This window comes from Bombina bombina, chromosome 4 (genome assembly GCF_027579735.1).
Source record: "Bombina bombina isolate aBomBom1 chromosome 4, aBomBom1.pri, whole genome shotgun sequence".
Lineage (NCBI taxonomy): Eukaryota > Metazoa > Chordata > Amphibia > Anura > Bombinatoridae > Bombina > Bombina bombina.
Genome location: NC_069502.1, coordinates 747560672 through 747578956, shown reverse-complemented (window position 1 = coordinate 747578956; position 18285 = coordinate 747560672). Strand labels below are relative to the sequence as shown.

The 18285-nt window shown below is 36.7% G+C and overlaps 1 protein-coding gene across 2 annotated transcripts in view; it reads left to right on the top strand.

Moving 5' to 3' along the window:
- The window catches only part of AHCTF1 (AT-hook containing transcription factor 1), a 178983-nt gene that overhangs the window by 17698 nt on the left and 143000 nt on the right, over positions 1-18285 (top strand). For both annotated transcript variants that reach the window (XM_053711010.1, XM_053711009.1), the window contains exons 10-19: positions 9-190; positions 855-916; positions 3082-3210; positions 3790-3880; positions 3991-4080; positions 9214-9354; positions 9973-10077; positions 10809-10902; positions 17196-17316; positions 17413-17469. In XM_053711010.1, the coding sequence (XP_053566985.1) occupies positions 9-190; positions 855-916; positions 3082-3210; positions 3790-3880; positions 3991-4080; positions 9214-9354; positions 9973-10077; positions 10809-10902; positions 17196-17316; positions 17413-17469 (1072 nt within the window). The remainder of the gene's footprint in view (positions 1-8; positions 191-854; positions 917-3081; positions 3211-3789; positions 3881-3990; positions 4081-9213; positions 9355-9972; positions 10078-10808; positions 10903-17195; positions 17317-17412; positions 17470-18285) is intronic.

The following is an 18285-nucleotide window of genomic DNA, read 5'->3' as shown; positions in this document are numbered from 1 at the left end:
TTTTGTAGGCCTGGACAATTCCTTCGCAACTGCTCTTACTTCGCATTTTGGTCTCTTGAAGCTGTGGTGAATATGACTGCACAAGACAGTATTTTTGATATTCTTGTACATGAGCGCAGTTTGAGCAGAGGAGTTCCCCCATCCTATCCTCCCCCAGAGCAGTTCTACTACCCAAGCACTTATAATTTTGGTATGAATCTTTCAAAACTAAACCTCTCAATAAAGTTAACAAAGAATTGTGGCAAACATTTTGAACAATTGTTCTCTCCTTTTTTTCTTTTTCTTTCTCTTTTTTTTCTTTTTCTCTCTCTTTTTCTTTCTCTTTTTTTTTCTCTCTTTTTTTTCTCTCTCTTTTTTTCTCTCTCTTTTTTTTCTCTCTTTTTCTCTTTTTTTTCTCTCTCTCTTTTTTTCTCTCTTTTTTTCTCTCTCTTTTTTTTTTCTCTCTTTTTTTTTTTTTTTTTTTTTTTTCTCTCTCTCTCTCTCTCTCTCTCTCTCTCTCTCTCTCTCTCTCTCTCTCTCTCTCTCTCTCTCTCTCTCTCTCTCTCTCTCTTTCTTTCTCTCTCTTTCTTTCTCTCTCTCTCTTTCTCTCTCTCTCTCTTTCTTTCTCTCTTTCTTTCTCTCTCTCTTTTTCTCTCTCTCTTTCTCTCTCTCTTCTTTCTCTCTTTCTCTCTCTTTCTCTCTTTCTTTCTCTCTTTCTCTCTCTCTCTTTCTCTCTTTCTCTCTCTCTCTTTCTCTCTCTCTCTTTCTCTCTCTCTCTCTCTTTTGTATGCATCTTGGCTCACATTAGTAGTAGTTGATACTTTGGAAAATTTAAAAGCTTATTAATTTTCTTTTTATTTTCTCTTATCAACCAGATGCCACATGCTTGCTGTGCTCTGGTCTTCTGCATATTACTTGTGCTGGATTCCAAAAAGAGGTACATTTTATAATTAAAATCAAACAGAGGATAAAACAAGCACCTCCTGCACCAATATTATAACTTACAAGTAATAAATATGATATAAATAATAAAAACTGCAAACACAGCATAACGAGTATCCCGGACTTCCTTGATTGCTTAGATGAAATGGATCTTCATACTTGGCGTGACCAATGACCACTAGAACTAGCACTGTTGGCATGACTCCACATGGAAATATGGAAGCCCTTGAGGGACACATTACCCCTATGCTTTTTATCTGTTATTCATACAGACTTTTTCAAAAGCCTCTGTGGAGTAATGCTCAGATTCTTGCGCCAGTTCACATCGGCGACGCCAAGTGTGAAAATCCATTTCATCTAAGTGGTCACAGGAGTCCTGAGACAAACTTAGAAAGGGACTCTTGTTATGCTGTTTGCTGTTTTTAATGTACGTGTGTTAAGGTTTGGCGCTTTATTTGAAGAATAAATGTTTTTGAAGTGGAGACTCTTAAAGGGACAGTATACTGTAAAATTGTTTTTCCTTTAAAGGGACATAATACTCATATATGCTAAATCACTTGAAACTGATGCAGTATAACTGTAAAAAGCTGACAGGAAAATATCACCTGAGCATCTCTATCTAAAAAAAGAATATATTTTACCTCCATAATTTCCTCAGCTCAGCAGAGTAATTTCTGTGTAAAAAGTTATACTCAGCTGCAGCCCAGCTGCAGGATAAAGAAAAAATGAACTGCAGCCAATCAGTATCAGCAGTGCTGAGGTCATGAACTCTTTTACTGTGATCTCATGAGATTTCATAGTAAACTTCCTTACACTGAATAGGGAAATAAGATGAGTGTGCACTAAAGCTCGCTCCTTCCATACTGATTTGTTGCTTAGAAATCCTTTACAGTGGGATGTGGCTACTGAGAAACTTTTGAGGTTAAATATCTTTCTTTTTTACATAGAGCTATACTGCGTCACTTTCAAGTGTTTAAACATTTGGGTATTATGGCCTTTTAATGTGTTTCCAATTACTTTGTTTACCAGCTGCAGAGTATAAAATGTATGAGATTTGCTTTTTTAAGTCTTATTTGTGTATATGAATTAGCTGATTTTGTGTTTTGAAGCCACAACCTAATAAAATGGGTTGAGCTTGTAGGTATAATCAGATTTGATTACTTTATCACATTGTGTATATATACATGCTTCTTTAGCTTGTATCTATCCATAAACCAGTCACCAATACTTGTAGAGAACAATGGAAAATTAACATTTTATTAGCTTATCTCTTCTGTAACCCACTGGGAGTGTAATTCCTTCTACTGGCTGTGTAAACACAGCTTGGCCTTGAGACCAAACACTTTCAGGATGGGTGGGGATACCACAGGCTAAATCAACTTTTTTAAATACCAATATCAGGGTCATGGAAATGCTTGTAAACAATTTAATACACTCCTGCAGGTAAAGGGGATCATTGGGAACAAATTAAAGGGAAGAAAATGCTTGAGTAAACTGTCCCTTTAAGGTGTGGAGTAAATTTTATAATTTAATTTTTATTTATTTTTATATGGTAAAGTTTATTTTCAGTATGGAAGTTCGTTTTAACTAATGTTATCTGGAACATGTCCCTTGGTCTGAATATGTAACAATCGGGTACAAATGTAAATCGGAATGTAATTTCAGTTTACCTAGGGTGACATATAGCTAGTATTTACATAACATAATATTACCAAGCACAATTTTTGTGTTGCCTGGTTTAATCTATGGTGCTACTTTTTTAATATGAGGCTAGAGCACACTGTTAAGAATCTGTATAGAATTATTGAACCTTAAACCCACTACCGAAAAGCTAGCCAACATTTTGGAGTTCTTAGTTGCATTGGGCTTTTGTACAGACATGCACATATGGAATTTTGTAATGAATGGACACATTTTTACAAGCTCTTAATCCTTTGTCTTTTTATTCATGATTAACTTTATAATGTATTGATTCTTTGTAGCATTTAAGAAAAACAAGGGCAACTACATTGTTCATATTTTCCTTCTGTAACCTTTCCAGTAAAAAATACAATTAAAGTATTTTGCTAACTATTTACTGTACATGGAGAATAATATTTAATAGCTCGATAATTCTTTCTTCATATATTCAGTAGTGCGTTGTTGTTGTTTTTTGTGCAGACGTTGCAGTTTTTAAAGACATCCGCTCCTTCTTTAAATGAAGCAATTCCTGATGGTTATAACAGATGTCTTGTGGCTGGCCTGTTGTCCCCAAGACTTGCTGATGTCCAGCCTTCTAGCTTGAGCCAGGTAAACACTGCAATAGTATTTTTTTTTCTTTTCTTAAATCAATCACCACCAGATTTAATTTCGTTAACAAGGAGTGGGTTGTGTTTTTTTTTATTTTTTTTATTTATTTATTTAAAGGGACACTGAACCCAAATTTTTTATTTCATGATTCAGATAGAGCATGCAATTTTAAGCAACTTTCTAATTTACTCCTATTATCATTTTTTCTTCGTTCTCTTGCTATCTTTATTTGAAAAAGAAGGCATCTAAGCTTTTTTTGAGGTTCAGAACTCTGGATAGCACTTTTTTATTGGTGGATGAATTTATCCACCAATCAGCAAGGACAACCCAGGTTGTTCACCAAAAATGGGCCGACATCTAAACTTAAGATTCTTGCATTTCAAATAAAGATACCAAGAGAATGAAGAAAATTTGATAATAGGAGTAAATTAGAAAGTTACTTAAAATGTAATGCTTTATCTGAATCATGAAAGAAAAAATTTGGGTTCAGTGTCCCTTTAAGTAATGTGATTTGCTACCAAAATGAACTGTTTACCTTTTACTAACAGTGCAAATACGTTTTGTGCATCTTTGTTTCAGGAGGAACAACTGCAGGCCGTGTTGTCAGCTGCTGTTGAAACAAGTTCTCTTGGGCTTCTTACAAGTTGTATCAAACAGTGGACGAGTGAAGGTAAAAGATTTTCATGCTGCGTCTAATCAAAGCTTGTGTGGTATTGTGTTTTTTTGTTTTTGTTTCTCTCCTCTTCATGCTGATTTTTGTTTTGGTTATGTTTTTTTAAGAGCAACCAAGATCTGCAACAAATCTAAGATTTGTTCTTGAGTGGACATGGAATAAAGTTGTTTTTACAAAACAAGAGTTTGATCGTCTCTGTAAGTAATTTGTATTATTTAATAAACACAATGACTATTTCCAGTGGCTTTTCCTTCTGCATTTCTTTTCTGTTGGAGTACCAGATAAATTAAAGGGATATGATACACAACATTTTTCTTTTGTGATTGAGATAGAACAAACCATTTAATAAAAAGTTTCCAATTTACTTCTATTATCAAATTTGTTTAATTCCCATGATATTCTGTGTTGAAGAGATACCTAGGTAGGCATCTGGAGCACTACATGACAGGAAATAGTGCTGCCATCTAGTGCTCCAGAAATGGGCTGGCTCCTAAACATTACGTCCCTGCTTCTTAAAGGGACGCTGTACCCAAAAAAATTCTTTCATGATTCAGATTGAGCATGAAATTTTAAGCAACTTTCTAATTTACTCCTATTATCAAATTTTCTTCATTCTCTTGGTATCTTTATTTAAAATGCAAGAATGTAAGTTTAGATGCCGGCCCATTTTTGGTGAATAACCTGGGTTGTCCTTGCTGATTGGTGGATAAATTCATCCACCAATAAAAAATTGCTGTCCAGAGTACTGAACCGAAAAAAGCATAGATGCCTTCTTTTTCAAATAAAGATAGCAAGAGAACAAAGACAAATTGATAATAGGAGTAAAATAGAAAGTTGCTTAAAATTGCATGCTCTTTCTGAATTGCAAAACAAAATGTTTGGGTTTTGTGTCCCTTTAACACAATATAACAAGAGAACAAAGAAAAATGAATAACACAAGTAAAATAGAAATTTGTTTTAAATTGCATTTTCTATCTGAATCATCAAAGAAAAATGTTGGGTCTTCATTATGCATAATAAAAATAATTGTACTTTGCTTCTTATTATTTATACACATTTCCCCTTTTTCTGTGTGTGTTTTTTTTTTTTTTTTGCCACATCAGAGAAGATATGATGTTGTTTAAAGGGAATATATATATATATATATATATATATATATATATATATATATATATATATATATATATATATATATATATATATATATATATATATATATATATATATATACACACACACACACACAGTACATACATTGTAAAATTTATGTTTTGCTAAAAATAACTGTTTAAATGTTCTATAAACATGTATTTTATATGCTGATCTTTTGTCATGGGTTGCTTAATTGTCGATGTATACTACACACACAAAGTGAGTTTATTTCCGTTTAACTGGCACTGTGCAAAGGAAAAGGTTGGAAGAGGGTTAGTTTTAGGGGTGGCATCCAAATGTGGAAGAAGGTGGCCGTTCTCTGCATTTATTATTGTGAAAGTGCAATATTGGATTTGCACAGATCTTAGTGCGTTGCACATTCACATTAAAGCATCCTAAAGCACACCCCTAGTTAGTTCATAAAGATAAGGAACAAAATAGTTGCAACTCAAACTGGCATGTGAAACTGTGTTGTATTTCTTTGGTGCAGTGTTGAAATAAGGAAGAAACAAATTAGATTATATCCTTAAAAAAAACAGACTTGTATCCTATAAGGTTTTTGGTGCAAGGAAAATTATTGTATCTGTTTTGACAGGGTTCAGCTATGGCAACATGCACTGTTCCTAAAACTGTTAGGGTCATGTTTTCACATTTTAAATAAAGACTGACACCTCAACTAGTTCATTTTCCTAATGGACAACTCCTGCTGTTGAACCTTTTCTCTTTAAGAGGATTCTATATTTTTCAAATTGAAAAGTGGGTATATTAAACCCATTGAAAAAGAGAAAGATGAAAGTTAAGCTACTTGGCAGTTCAATGTCTTCTATTTTATTTTGGGCTCTTAAAGGGACAGTCAAGCCCCCCTCTGTAACCTACATAAGTCCCATCAGCTCCCACTGTAACCCCCCCAATAAGCACCCCCTTTAACATCATAAAAACCACCTGTAACCATCATCGGCCCCCCTCCCTGTAACCCGCATCAGCCACGTCGGCCCCCCTCCCTGTAACCCGCCACAGCGCACGCCTGTAAGTCGGCCCCCTCCTTGTAACCCGCATCAGCCACGTCGGCCACTGCGCTCCCCGGTAAGTCGGCCCCCCTCCCTGTAACCCGTATCAGTCACAGCGCACCCCGGTAAATCTGCCCCCTCTCTCTGTTACCCGCATCAGCCACAGCGCACCCCGGTAAGTCGGCTCAATGTCGCAAGGCGGGCACGGCAAGTCGGCGGCCCTCCTGTACGTCATAGGTGATGTCAAATGGGTTGGGGCTAAAAATCGCATACTCTCGTGGTTTTAAAACCGTGACGATTAATTGCTGTTTAAAATCACATCTGCGATTAATTGCGGTTTAAAATCACATCTGCGATTAATCGTGCAGCCCTAGTTGAAAGCTAAACCTAGATAGGCTCATATGCTAATTTCTAAGCCCTTGAAGACTGCCTCTTAGTGCATTTTGAAAGTTTTTTCAGTTACACTGCTAGTTCGTGTCATATAGGTAGCATTGTGCTCACTTCTGTGAAGTTTTGAGTCAGCACTGATTGTATAAAATGCTTGTCTGTCAAAAAAACTGAGATAAGAGGGCAGTCTGCAGATGCTTAGATACAAGATAAGCTCAGGTGAAAGGTATATTAATATAATAGTGTTGGTTATGCATAACTGGGGAATGGGTAATAAAGTGAATATCTGAAGAAAAAAAAGTTTTGATGTAGACTGTCCCTTTAAGGGGCAAGTTAAGGCACTTCTAGTGGATAATCAAACATGACAGGAGTTATTTGTCAGAAGTTGCAGATGCAGTTTGTTCACATTTATTTATATATATATATATATATATATATATATATATATATATATATATATATATATATATATATATATATATATATATATATATATATATATATACACACACACAGGTAGCCCTCAGTTTACGCCGGGGTTAGGTTCCAGAAGGAATGGTTGTAAATCGAAACTGTTGTAAATTAAAGCCCAGTTTATAATGTAAGTCAATGGGAAGTGAGGGAGATAGGTTTCAGGCCCCTCTCAAAATTGTCATAAGTAACACCTAATACATTATTTTTAAAGCTTTGAAATGAAGACTTTAAATGCTAAACAGCAGTATAAACCTAATAACATAATCACAACACAGACTTCACTTGCATTTTTCTGCAAACAGTTCTTTTTATGCATTCCAATCTGGACTGTATTATAGACAGGAAGATATTGTTCCTTTGAAATCTCCTTGAATAGCTCAGGTCTGGTTAAACTGATTAATTTCAGCTTGCTTGGCTTTGCTGCAACACAAGCAGACAGCTCCACCTACTGGCTTTTTTAATAAATGCACTGCTTCTCAATGCTTTTCAATAGCAGTCACATGACTAAAAAAAAAAAAAGGTTGTTATTCTGAAACGGTGTAAATTGAACCGTTGTAAAACGATAGCCACCATATACACACACATATATCTTCTAAACTGTATAACAGATTGACAGCAGGGTATTGCTGTAAAATGCATTGCAGGCTTTTTTGTTTAGTTCTTTAGCAACCATAAGGTTAATATTTTTTTATTTTTTTTACGCACTGTGTATTCCTTTTAGACTCGCTGCCTCGCAAAGGCTAGGTTACGTGGGAGATGGCTGCTTTGTGTGGTGCCCCAGATACTAGGCAGGATGTCTAGAGGGAGGGGACTGCGCTGAGATTTCTGGTGTGAAGCTATTGAGGTCACAATGGCTGTGATTTGCAGCTTTTCAATGTCTGCACTGAACAGACTCTTGTACTGCAGATGATGTTCTACATCCACGTGTCCTGAGAGGGTCATTTGTAGCCAATAGATTGACATGTAGGTTGCAGCTTCAATTATGCTGTTTTAAATACATTTCAGGCTAGACACTGGACCACAATTCTGCTTCACCTTGTCAAGTAACTTTATCTTACTGCTTTGCTGCTATGTCACACCAAGTGCCCTAACATGGCCAACATACAATTTAACACATTTTGTGATGCTACCAAAACATTCAAGCCTAAATGTGTGCTATCTTATAATACTTGCTTTACTTGCTTCTTACTTTGTACTGTCATGAATGCAATTTAAAGGGAGCAAATAAAGCAAAAGCTGCTGCTGTTGTTGGATAGCACTTTTTTTCTGAAGGCAATTGGCAGTTATTAGCTTGCTGTTTTACTATGGGGATTCCCTTTGCTTCTGGGATTCTAGTGTCTATTAGGTGGTTGGGACTCTTGAATGTATTTTAGATTAAAATTATATTTAGTGATGCTGTTCTTGATGAATTTTATGTTGGATTGTTTTCTTTTTAGCTATGATCAGTATATGAAGGTATGCAGAATAAAGGAAATATTTTTTGCCATGTCTGCCTCTTTTTGCGCACTCACTCGCACACACTCTTCTATTAAAATATACCCCATTAAATCTAAAATATGCTGGCTTCTAGATGCTTCTCCCATTTGTCAAGCTTTGCTGTATAGAAACTTTGGGTGAAAAGAATTAATTGTGAAAAATCATTTAACTGACTGTAAGGTGGATGAGTTATGTGCACTTTATTGTATGCTTGAAGAAATAAAAGACCTAGTTTGATGTGATATTGGGAGGCTATAGGATCAAAGATCAGGTTATAATAGGAAAGGAGAATGAAGAATAAGAGTGTGTGTCAGTGGTGTAGGTTCAAGATGATGATTTTTTTTTTCTTGTGACCAGGGAAAAATAAATGTCTTATATACTGTGTCATGTAGAATTGGTTAAATGCTGGTATGTCAAACAATATTTAAACCATTGCTTTAATTATGTATTCAGAGCAAAGATTAGCCTGAGAATAAGTTGTACATGTATTTTTATCAATTATATTCATTGTTTAAATATTGAAAAAATAAGGGTAAAGTTAATGTTCATAAAGCAGTAGCTGCCTCCATATTGTAACTTAGGTTTTGCTGAAGCCAATTAGGAATGGGAATAAATGGCTTACTAGAGTGTGCAACCAATGACTGTGTAGAAAATAGCTAGTGTCTGCATGAATTGTAAAGCCCACAATATTCAGAATTAAATTGCAGGAAAGGAGAACAAAATAATAAGTGAAAATGTATTGCAAAGTTGTTTTACTATATGTGATTAAACGATTTATATTATCTTGAGGTGTTTAATGTCCATTTCTCTTACCTTCTAACAATTGTCTTACAGGTGTGCCACTTTATGATGGTTCTTGTAACTTCATTGATCCACAAACACTTCAGTTCCTTCAGCACTGTCATCTTCGTTTCAGCAACCTAACAACAGTCTTAAACTGTTTTTTAACAGAGGCGCAAGAACTTACTAAGCAAGGTTTGTTTTAGATACATTTCTGGCTAGAAACAGAATTCAGGGATATGATTGCTTGTGTTAAATGGGTCACCTTTTTTAATGGGATTAATTTAAGATCAACTGGAGCTTTTATTGTAGATAAATTAAGATTTGTATAGATTGAACTCGCTGGATTTCTGTCTTTTTTTAAACCTCATATACTATGTTACTATGTAAGGTGTGTAGCAAAATATGCAAAAGCACCAATTCCAATCTTATGTTTTATTCTTCTACTGTATGTAGATGGCAACATAAACAGATTGCCTTGGCTCTCAATACTTCGTTTAAAGGGCCATTCTAATCTGAGGGACTAATGCTGCTGATTGGGTCCCTTTGCTACCAGAAGTGCTCTGCAGCTCCCAAGTGGTACTTTGTGTTTGTCTCCTTTGCGGGGTTAAACATAAAGCTGGGGCATCACTAGTATTAATATTACATGCACATGCTCTAAGGAATTAGAGCATTTTTTTTTCTCATTAAAATGGACTTTTAAATATAAAAGATGGGTTTCCTTTTTTCTATAAGGGAATTTAAAGATATAGTACTGTGCTACAGTCTCTGCAAAAACTAATTTTGATACATTTTTTATTTTTTTTGTAACAGGGTTGATTGACTTGTCAAACAAGCATTCTGTGACAAAACTCCTTACACTGTATGCTTCAGTTGTCCTTTGGTTTTGTCGTTCAGGTTTATTACCAGATACTTCAGGTAAGACGCAAATCTGCCTGCTGTCAGTGTTAAACATTCTATATTTTTGTCTGACAGTAATGTATAAAATTATGTTGATACTAGGTCCTAAGCTGGCTTGTTTTGATCTGTTATTAGTGTTACCAGTTCTTTGATTTTCTTATGTATTTTACTCAATAGCATAATTATATATCTGAGACATTAAGTGCAAAATGTAATTCACCACAAATTAATTAAAATTAAATATTGCAATATAAATTATTTTGCTTGCAATATACAATTTGTGCATGTACCTCATTCCTAGATCAGACATCCTCAAACGTGGCCCTCCAGAGGATTTATAACTACATTTCCCATGATGCTCAGCCAGCATATCAGCTGGCTGAGCATCATGGGACATGTAGTTTCAAAACCTCTAGAGTCTGTCATTGTAAACATATAATCTAAAATAAAATCCTTAAACTTCATTTTAAGGTCACCTTTCAAAACACATTATTTTGTGTGAAAAACATACTTTGTAATGACCTGTTTTAATCAACCTTCGGCCCCCCTCTGTGCATACTCTTGTTCCACTGCATATATCGATTATCCGCATTCTGATGACATCTATTATATGCATCTAGCAGCACCACAAGGGCTCACTGCTATAGAAGTACTATAGAAGTAGGTGGTGTGCTTCCTATTCACAGTAACAATTTTCAATAATTATGGAAAATATTTATCATTTTTATATATTTTTTTTTTCTTAATAGATGAAACAATGCAATTATCAAAACCATACTACAATTACCAGTTAATGCAGCACTACTATGGGGATCGCCGGAAAAAGTTGGACAGTTTGTCTAGGTATGTAGAATTCAAATTACTACAGCAAAACACTTGCTATCAACATTTTAGTACACCCAAAATGCACTGTACGGTTGTAAATTTTCTACCAGGCTAATAGGAAATTGCAGTCGGTGAATACAAAATTAGGCTTTTAACTTTATTTTTTTTAATTCCTATTTTCTAGCCAGAGATAAAGTATATAAAAATGTACACACTTTTTTTTGTCTTTTTTTTTTTTTTTTTTTTTTTTTTTTAATTGTAAAAAATAGGGATGCACCGAAATTTCGGCCGCAGAAAGTTTCGGCCGAAAATTGCATTTTTGGCTATTTCGGTTTTCGGTTTTTTTGCCTGTTATTTTCGGAAAAATTATTGTGTAGCATGTTTTAAATTTGATGCTAGCCTAGAGCTGCTCTTTAAGTTCATTACTTGACTTACTGTTCTGCATATAATGAGTTTTCTAGGACTATACTTTATTTGGATAATTGGTAAAAACAAACCTGTTAAATATGATTCTGTTACATAGAACTAAATGAAGAATAATACAGTATATTGATATTTATAATTGTTTTAAGTAGGGATGCACCAAAATTTTGGTTCCAGAAACATTTTGGCCGAAAATGGCATTTTTTGCCTGTTTTTTTTTTTTTCTTGGTAAAATTATTGTGTAGCATATTATTGTTTTAAGATCTTTTTGTCCAATTTTAGTGTGTTACTTTCAATAAAAGTGTGGGCTTTTTTATTGGCTCTAATTATGCAAAAATAAATACATTTTGAAAAAATACATTTTCGGTATCAGTTTCGGTTTTCGGCCAAGTGCATCCCGGATTTTCGGATTCGGTTTCGGTCCAGAATTTCCATTTCGGTGCATCACTAGTAAAAAAACTAATTTTATGCTTACCTGAAATTTCTTTCTTTCCGGACATGGAGAGTCCACAACGTCATTCCTATTACTAGTGGGATATTCAACTCCTGGCCAGCAGGAGGAGGCAAAGATAACCCCAGCAAAGCTGTTAAAGGGACTCTCAAGTCAAAATTAAACTTTCATTATTCAGATAGAGCATGCAATTTCAAACAACTTTCCAATTTATTTCCATTACCAAAATGTGCACAGTCTTTTTATATTTAAACTTTTTGAGTCATCAGCTCCTACTGAGCATGTGCAAGAATTCACAGAATAAGCGTGTATGCATTTGTGATTGGCTGATGGCTGTCCCATGGTACGTTTGATGGCTGTCACATGGTACAAGGGGAGTGGAAATAGACATAACATTTAAAATTGTCAGAAAAAAAATCTACTCATTTGAAGTTCAGACTAAGTGCTATTGTATTGTCTTGTTATCTTGCATTTGTTAATTATGCAAATCTACTGTGTTGACTGGTCCTTTAAGTGTAACTTCCCTTACCTATAATCCCTAGTCATTCGGCCGAAGAAAAATGGAAAAAGATGAAAAAGGTGCCTGAGGTTTACTCAAACTGCCGAATTATAATTTAAAAGTGGGTGGGGTCATGAACTCTCCATGTCCTGAAATAAATTTATCAGGTAAGCATAAATTTTGTTTTCTTTCCTAAGACATGGAGAGTCCACAATGTCATTCCAATTACTAGTGGGAACCAATACCCAAGCTAGAGAACACGGAATGAATAGGGAGGGAGAAAAAGGCAGGAGGACCTAAACAGAAGGCACCACCGCTTGAAGAACCTTTCTCCCAAAAGAAGCCTCAGCCAAGGCAAAAATATCAAATTTGTAGAATTTGGAAAAAGTATGCAGAGAGGACCATGTAGCCGCCTTGCAAATTTGTTCCACAGAAGCTTCATTTTTGAAAGCCCAAGAAGAGGAGACAGTCCTAGTGGAATGAGCCATAATTCTCTCAGGAGGCTGCTGTCCAGCAGTCATAAGGCAAACGAATCAAACTTCTAAACCAAAAAGACAAAGCAGTAGAAGTGGCCTTCTGACCCTTACATTTCCCAGAGAAAATAACAAACAGGGCAGAAGATTGCCGAAATTCTTTAGTAGCTTGTAAGTAAAATTTTAGAGCTTGCACATCATCCAAGTTATGCAGAAGACGTTCCTTATGAGAAGGTTTAGGACAAAAAGAAGAAACAACAATTCCTGATTTATCTTTCAATCCAACAATACCTTAGGGAGAAAACCCAGTTTGATACGAAGGACCGACTTCAGCATGAAAAATAAGGTACGGGGTATCGCACTGCAGATCTGAAAGTTCAGACACTCTGCAAGCAGAAAAAATGGCAAGAAGAAACAAAACTTTCCAAGCTAACAATTTAATATCAACAGCATCAAATGGAACCTGTTGCAAAACTTTAAGAACTAGATTAAGGCTCCATGGGGAACAACAGGTTTAAACACAGGCCTGATTCTAACCAGGGCCTGAACAAAGGCTTGAACATCTGGTAAGTCTGCCAGACGTTTGTGCAAAAGTATCAGAAAGCTGACCCTTTAGAGTACTGACCGATAAACCCTTCTCCAGGCCATCCTGAAGAATAGACAAAATCCGGGGAATCCTCACCCGGCTCCAGGAAACCCTTTAGATTTGCACCAATAAAGATATTTACGCTATACCTTATGGTAAATCTTGCGAGTAACAGGTTTGCGAGCCTGGAGCATAGTTTCAATGACTGCTTCAGAAAATACACGCCTAGACAGAACTAGGCATTCAATCTCCAAGCAGTTGGCTTCAGAGAATCTAGGTTTGGATGGAGGAAAGGACCCTGAATAAGAAGGTCGTCCTTCAGAGGTAACCTCCTGGTTAGGTAGAGTTGACATCCGTACCAGATCCGCGAACCAGATCCTGCGAGGCCATGCAGGAGCTATTAGGATTACCAACGCTCTCTCCTGTTTGATACACGCAATGACTCGTGGAAGGAGAGCAAACAAAGGAAACAGTTAAGCCAGAGAAAACATTCATGGAACACCTAGAGCATTTATCTGAGAGAACACTTCCGGATGGAGAGCTCACTCCCTGGGAAGAAAGGTCTGTCTGCTCAGAAAATCCGCCTCCCAATTGTCCACTCTTAGAATGTGAATGGCAGATAGGAGTTTCTGCCCACTGCAGAATGCGAGTCACCTCCTTCATGGCCAAGGAACTCAAAGTTCCTCCCTGATGGTTGATGTAAGCCACTGAGGTGATGTTGTCGGACTGGAATCTGATAAACCGGACTAAAGATAATTGAGGGCAAGCTGTCAAGGCATTGAAAATTGCTCTCAACTCCAAGATGTTTATGGGAAGAGAAGACTCTTCCCGAGACCACAGGCCCAGAGCCTTCAGAGAACCCCATACAGCTCCCCAGCCTGACAGGCTAGCTTTCGTTGTCACAATAACCCAGGAAGGTCACAGGAAGCAAGTGCCCAGAGACAGATGATCCAGAGACATCCACCACAAAAGAGATTCTCTTGTCAGGGGGTCCAGATTTATCCTCTGCAATAAATCGGAATGTTCTCCGTTCCATTGACAAAGCATGCAAAGTTGCAGCGGATGCAGGTGGAACCGAGCAGAAAAGGAATGATGTCCATGGAAGCCACCATCAGACCACTCACCTCCATGCATTGAGCCACTGATGGATGAAAAGCAGCATGGAGAGAAAGGCAAGAAGCTTTGATTTTCTGACCTCCGTCAGGAAAATCTTCATGAAAAGGGAATCTATTATTGTCCCTAAGAAAAAACACTGTTGTAGATTGAACTAGAGAACTCTTATTTTTCCAGATTCACCTTCCACCCATGGGAACGTAGAAAAGACAACATCTCTGTATGAGCTTGAGCTAGTTGAAAATGACGTCTGAACCAGAATGTTGTCTAGATAAGGCGCCACAGCAATTCCCTGGGATCTGATTACTGACAATAGAGCTCCCAGAACCTTTGAATATGCTGGGAGCCATGGCCAGACCAAACGGAAGGGCAACAAACTGGTTCCCTTAGAGGGGCTGGTACAATGATACCCAGAAAGGATAGGTCCTTTACGCAATTTAAAGAAGGCCTCCTCCTTAACCTGGTTTGAGGATAATATTGACAGGAGAAATCTTCCCCTTGGAGGGCAAGACTTGAATCCTATCCTGTAACCCTCCCGTATCCAAGCATGTCGAAAAAGAGTCTGCCCCCCACCTAATTAAAGCTCAGACCGGGGGTGGACCCTTCATGCTGATTTAGAGTCAGCGGAAGGCTTCTTGTTTTGTTTTCCCTTATTCCAGGGCTGACTGGATTTCCAAGAGGACCTGGATTGGTCAGGTTTGGAAGAGGAAGGTGAGGACTTCTGTCCCTTAAAGTTGCGAAAGTAATGAAAATTAGAAGACTGCTGTCCCCTAGGTCTATTCTTTTTGTCCTGAGGAAGGAAATATCCCTTTCCATCCGTAATTTCAGAAATAGTTTCCACTAGACCAGGTCCAAACAGAGTCTTCCCCTTATAAGGTAATGCCAAGAGCTTGGCCTTTGAAGAAACATCAGCCGACAAAGATTTTAACCACAGAGCTCTGCGAGCTAGTACAGTGAAGCTAGACATCTTAGCTCCCAGTCTAATTATCTGCATGTTTGCATCACAGATAAAGGTATTGGCCAGTTTAAGGGCTTTGACCCTATCTTGGATCTCCTCTACCATAGTTTCCTCAGAAATAAGATCGGACAAGGCATTGCACCAGTAAGATGCTGAACCTGCAACTGTGGCAATACTCACCGCTGGTTACCACTGTAATCCTTGATGTATGTACATCTTTTTTAAGTAAGCCTCTAGCTTCTTATCCATTGGATCTTTAAAAGAGCAACTATCCTCTATAGGAATGGTAGTTCTCTTAGCAAGAGTAGAAATAGCTACTTCTACTTTAGGTAGAGTGCGCCATTAATCACGAATAGTCCGCAACAGGAAACTTTTTTAAAAAAAAACAGGGGAAGGGGAAAAGGAACCCCCTGGCTTATAAAATGTCTATTTTTCTTCTGACCTCAATATCATTGAGACACTCTGGGGAGATCTCAAACATGCAGTTCATGCAAGATAGCCCAAGAATTTACAGGAACTGGTGTCTTTTTGCCAGGAAGAATGGGCAGCTTTACCATCTGAGAAGATTAAGAGCCTCATACACAAATACCACAAAAGACTTCAAGCTGTCATTGATGTTAAAGGGGGCAATACACTGTATTAAGAACTGGGGTATGTAAACTTTTGATCAGGGTCATTTGGGTAGTTTATGTAGTCATTATGATTTAAAAAGAGTAAACACAGTTGATTGATAATAAATGGCTTCAGCCAAACACTAACCTTGTGTGAAAGGAAAAGTTTTTGTGTTATTCATATTCTCTGAAAAATGGCCAAGAAATCATAAATTCTGCCAGGGTATGTAAACTTATGAGCACAACTGTATATGCATTTAACCTATCACAGCTTCTTTACTCATATTTGACATTGATGATGGTCCCTATTTATATAAAGGGTCATTGTATAATTCAGTGTAGAAAAACAACTGCAGTTTTCTTATTTATTTTATCCTCTCTTTCTCGAATTAATAAAATTGTTGGTTTTCTAAATTCCACTGTGTTTCTATGGACTAATGGGTGCCTGCATGTTTGAACTTAAATTTTCCCCTTAGCTATCTCTCCTGAGGACAACAGATAATAACATAGACTGTGCAAACACGGTTGTGTGAAACATAGTATTGGTAAAGTAATTATCTAACAGGGTTTCCATACAGCCTTGTTTTTGTAATATAATTTGTCTGATTTATATGTCCCTTATTGTCCTCAGCAGAAGAGAGAGCAATAAGCAGAAGCTTAAGTTCAAACATGGTGGGGTCCATTATTTTATAGAAACAAAAGTACTTTATAGAAACTAAACATTTACATTTTATATCTTAAATATTTTAAAAATTAATATAATGGTAAAATCTAGCTACATATTCTAAGGCTAATTTCTAGACTGAATGCATCATTATGTGAAGCATATATTTACTTTTTAACACTCAGTTACTTCATAATGCCACCTGGCTGGCAGCATTATTTGTGGAGAACACGGTTATCATTTTCACCAGCATTTATTATTTATTTTCCATTTAAAATTTCTAAACAGATGAAGTCCCAACATCCCATCTCTGAGATGGAGAACAGGTGTTTTTAGAGGAGATTTACTTGTATGTTTTATTATATGGGACAACCCTCAATTTTTCATTTTAATTCCTCCTGTGCTGGACTGTAAGTGAAAATAGTTTGCAGTCTAAGTGATAAGGGACTAGTACAAATATTTCCATATGTATTTCTTTGAGTTGGCCCTTCTAAATGTATTAAAAGCTTTGATGGTTTTCTTTTTCTTCTTAGAGGGAAATGGAATACCAATTCCTTGATGATTGATGGTATGATATGCCAGTTTGGTGATCGAATTGAGCAGCAATGGAGTAGACATGGCGGCACTGGAAAATATCCACCAGCCAGCATGCATGTAAGTAGCCTTAAAAATAGGAGTAATAGAGAGGTATAGCTTTTAGATAATAACTTTATATGGTTGTTTAATACATTTTGTTTAATTTCTTCCCAGGCACTACTTGAGATTTATCTTCTTGAAAATGCTGACGAGATGAGCAAACATACAATTGTATCCTTTATATAAACTAACTGCAGTTGATAAACCATTCCTTCTTTTGTTTTCTCCCTATTTTATGTCTTTTTAATTTATGATCAACTAAAATGGTGACTTGTTAAAATGTATGCCTACTTATTAAACTTACCAACTGGTTGACTTAATAACTAACAAATCACTAATTGTATTCCTCACTACTGATTGTTTTCTTTCCTAAGATATGGTGAGTCCACGGCATCATCAATTACCGTTGGGAATATCACTCCTGGCCAGCAGGAGGAGGCAAAGAGCACCACAATCAAAACTGTCAAATACCACAACCCCCAGTCATTCTCTTTGCCTTCGGTTTCAGGAGGAGGTGAAGTTTTGGTGTCTGAAGAAGATTAGATTTATTTCACTTCAATCAAGATTTTTATTATTTTGAAAGCCAGAGTAGGTTTGCTCTGATCTTTCCTCTCAAGATTGGGTCTAGCCGTATTCCATTTTAGTCTCTTCAGTAGGGCAGTGGTGGCTTTAAAGCAGTTAGGAACTTGTGGGGTGGGCCTCACTGAGTTTTCCTATCATGTTGCTGCCCCTGTATAGAAAGCCTGAGTAGTTTTACTCTGTCTTTTTTTTTTTCCCCCCACAGGTGTAGCTTCCTCTCATAACGTGTGAGCTGTCCGGGCTGCTAAATGCAGGTAAGTGCTGTTTGTCTTCCAGGTTAGGAGATTTGCACTTTATAGGATCCTGTTAAGTATTTATTGGGACATATATATATCCTAGTTTGGATATTACTTGTGTCAGTGCAGGCACTTAGAAATGTGACATATGAGAGAGACTGCCTCCCCTTTG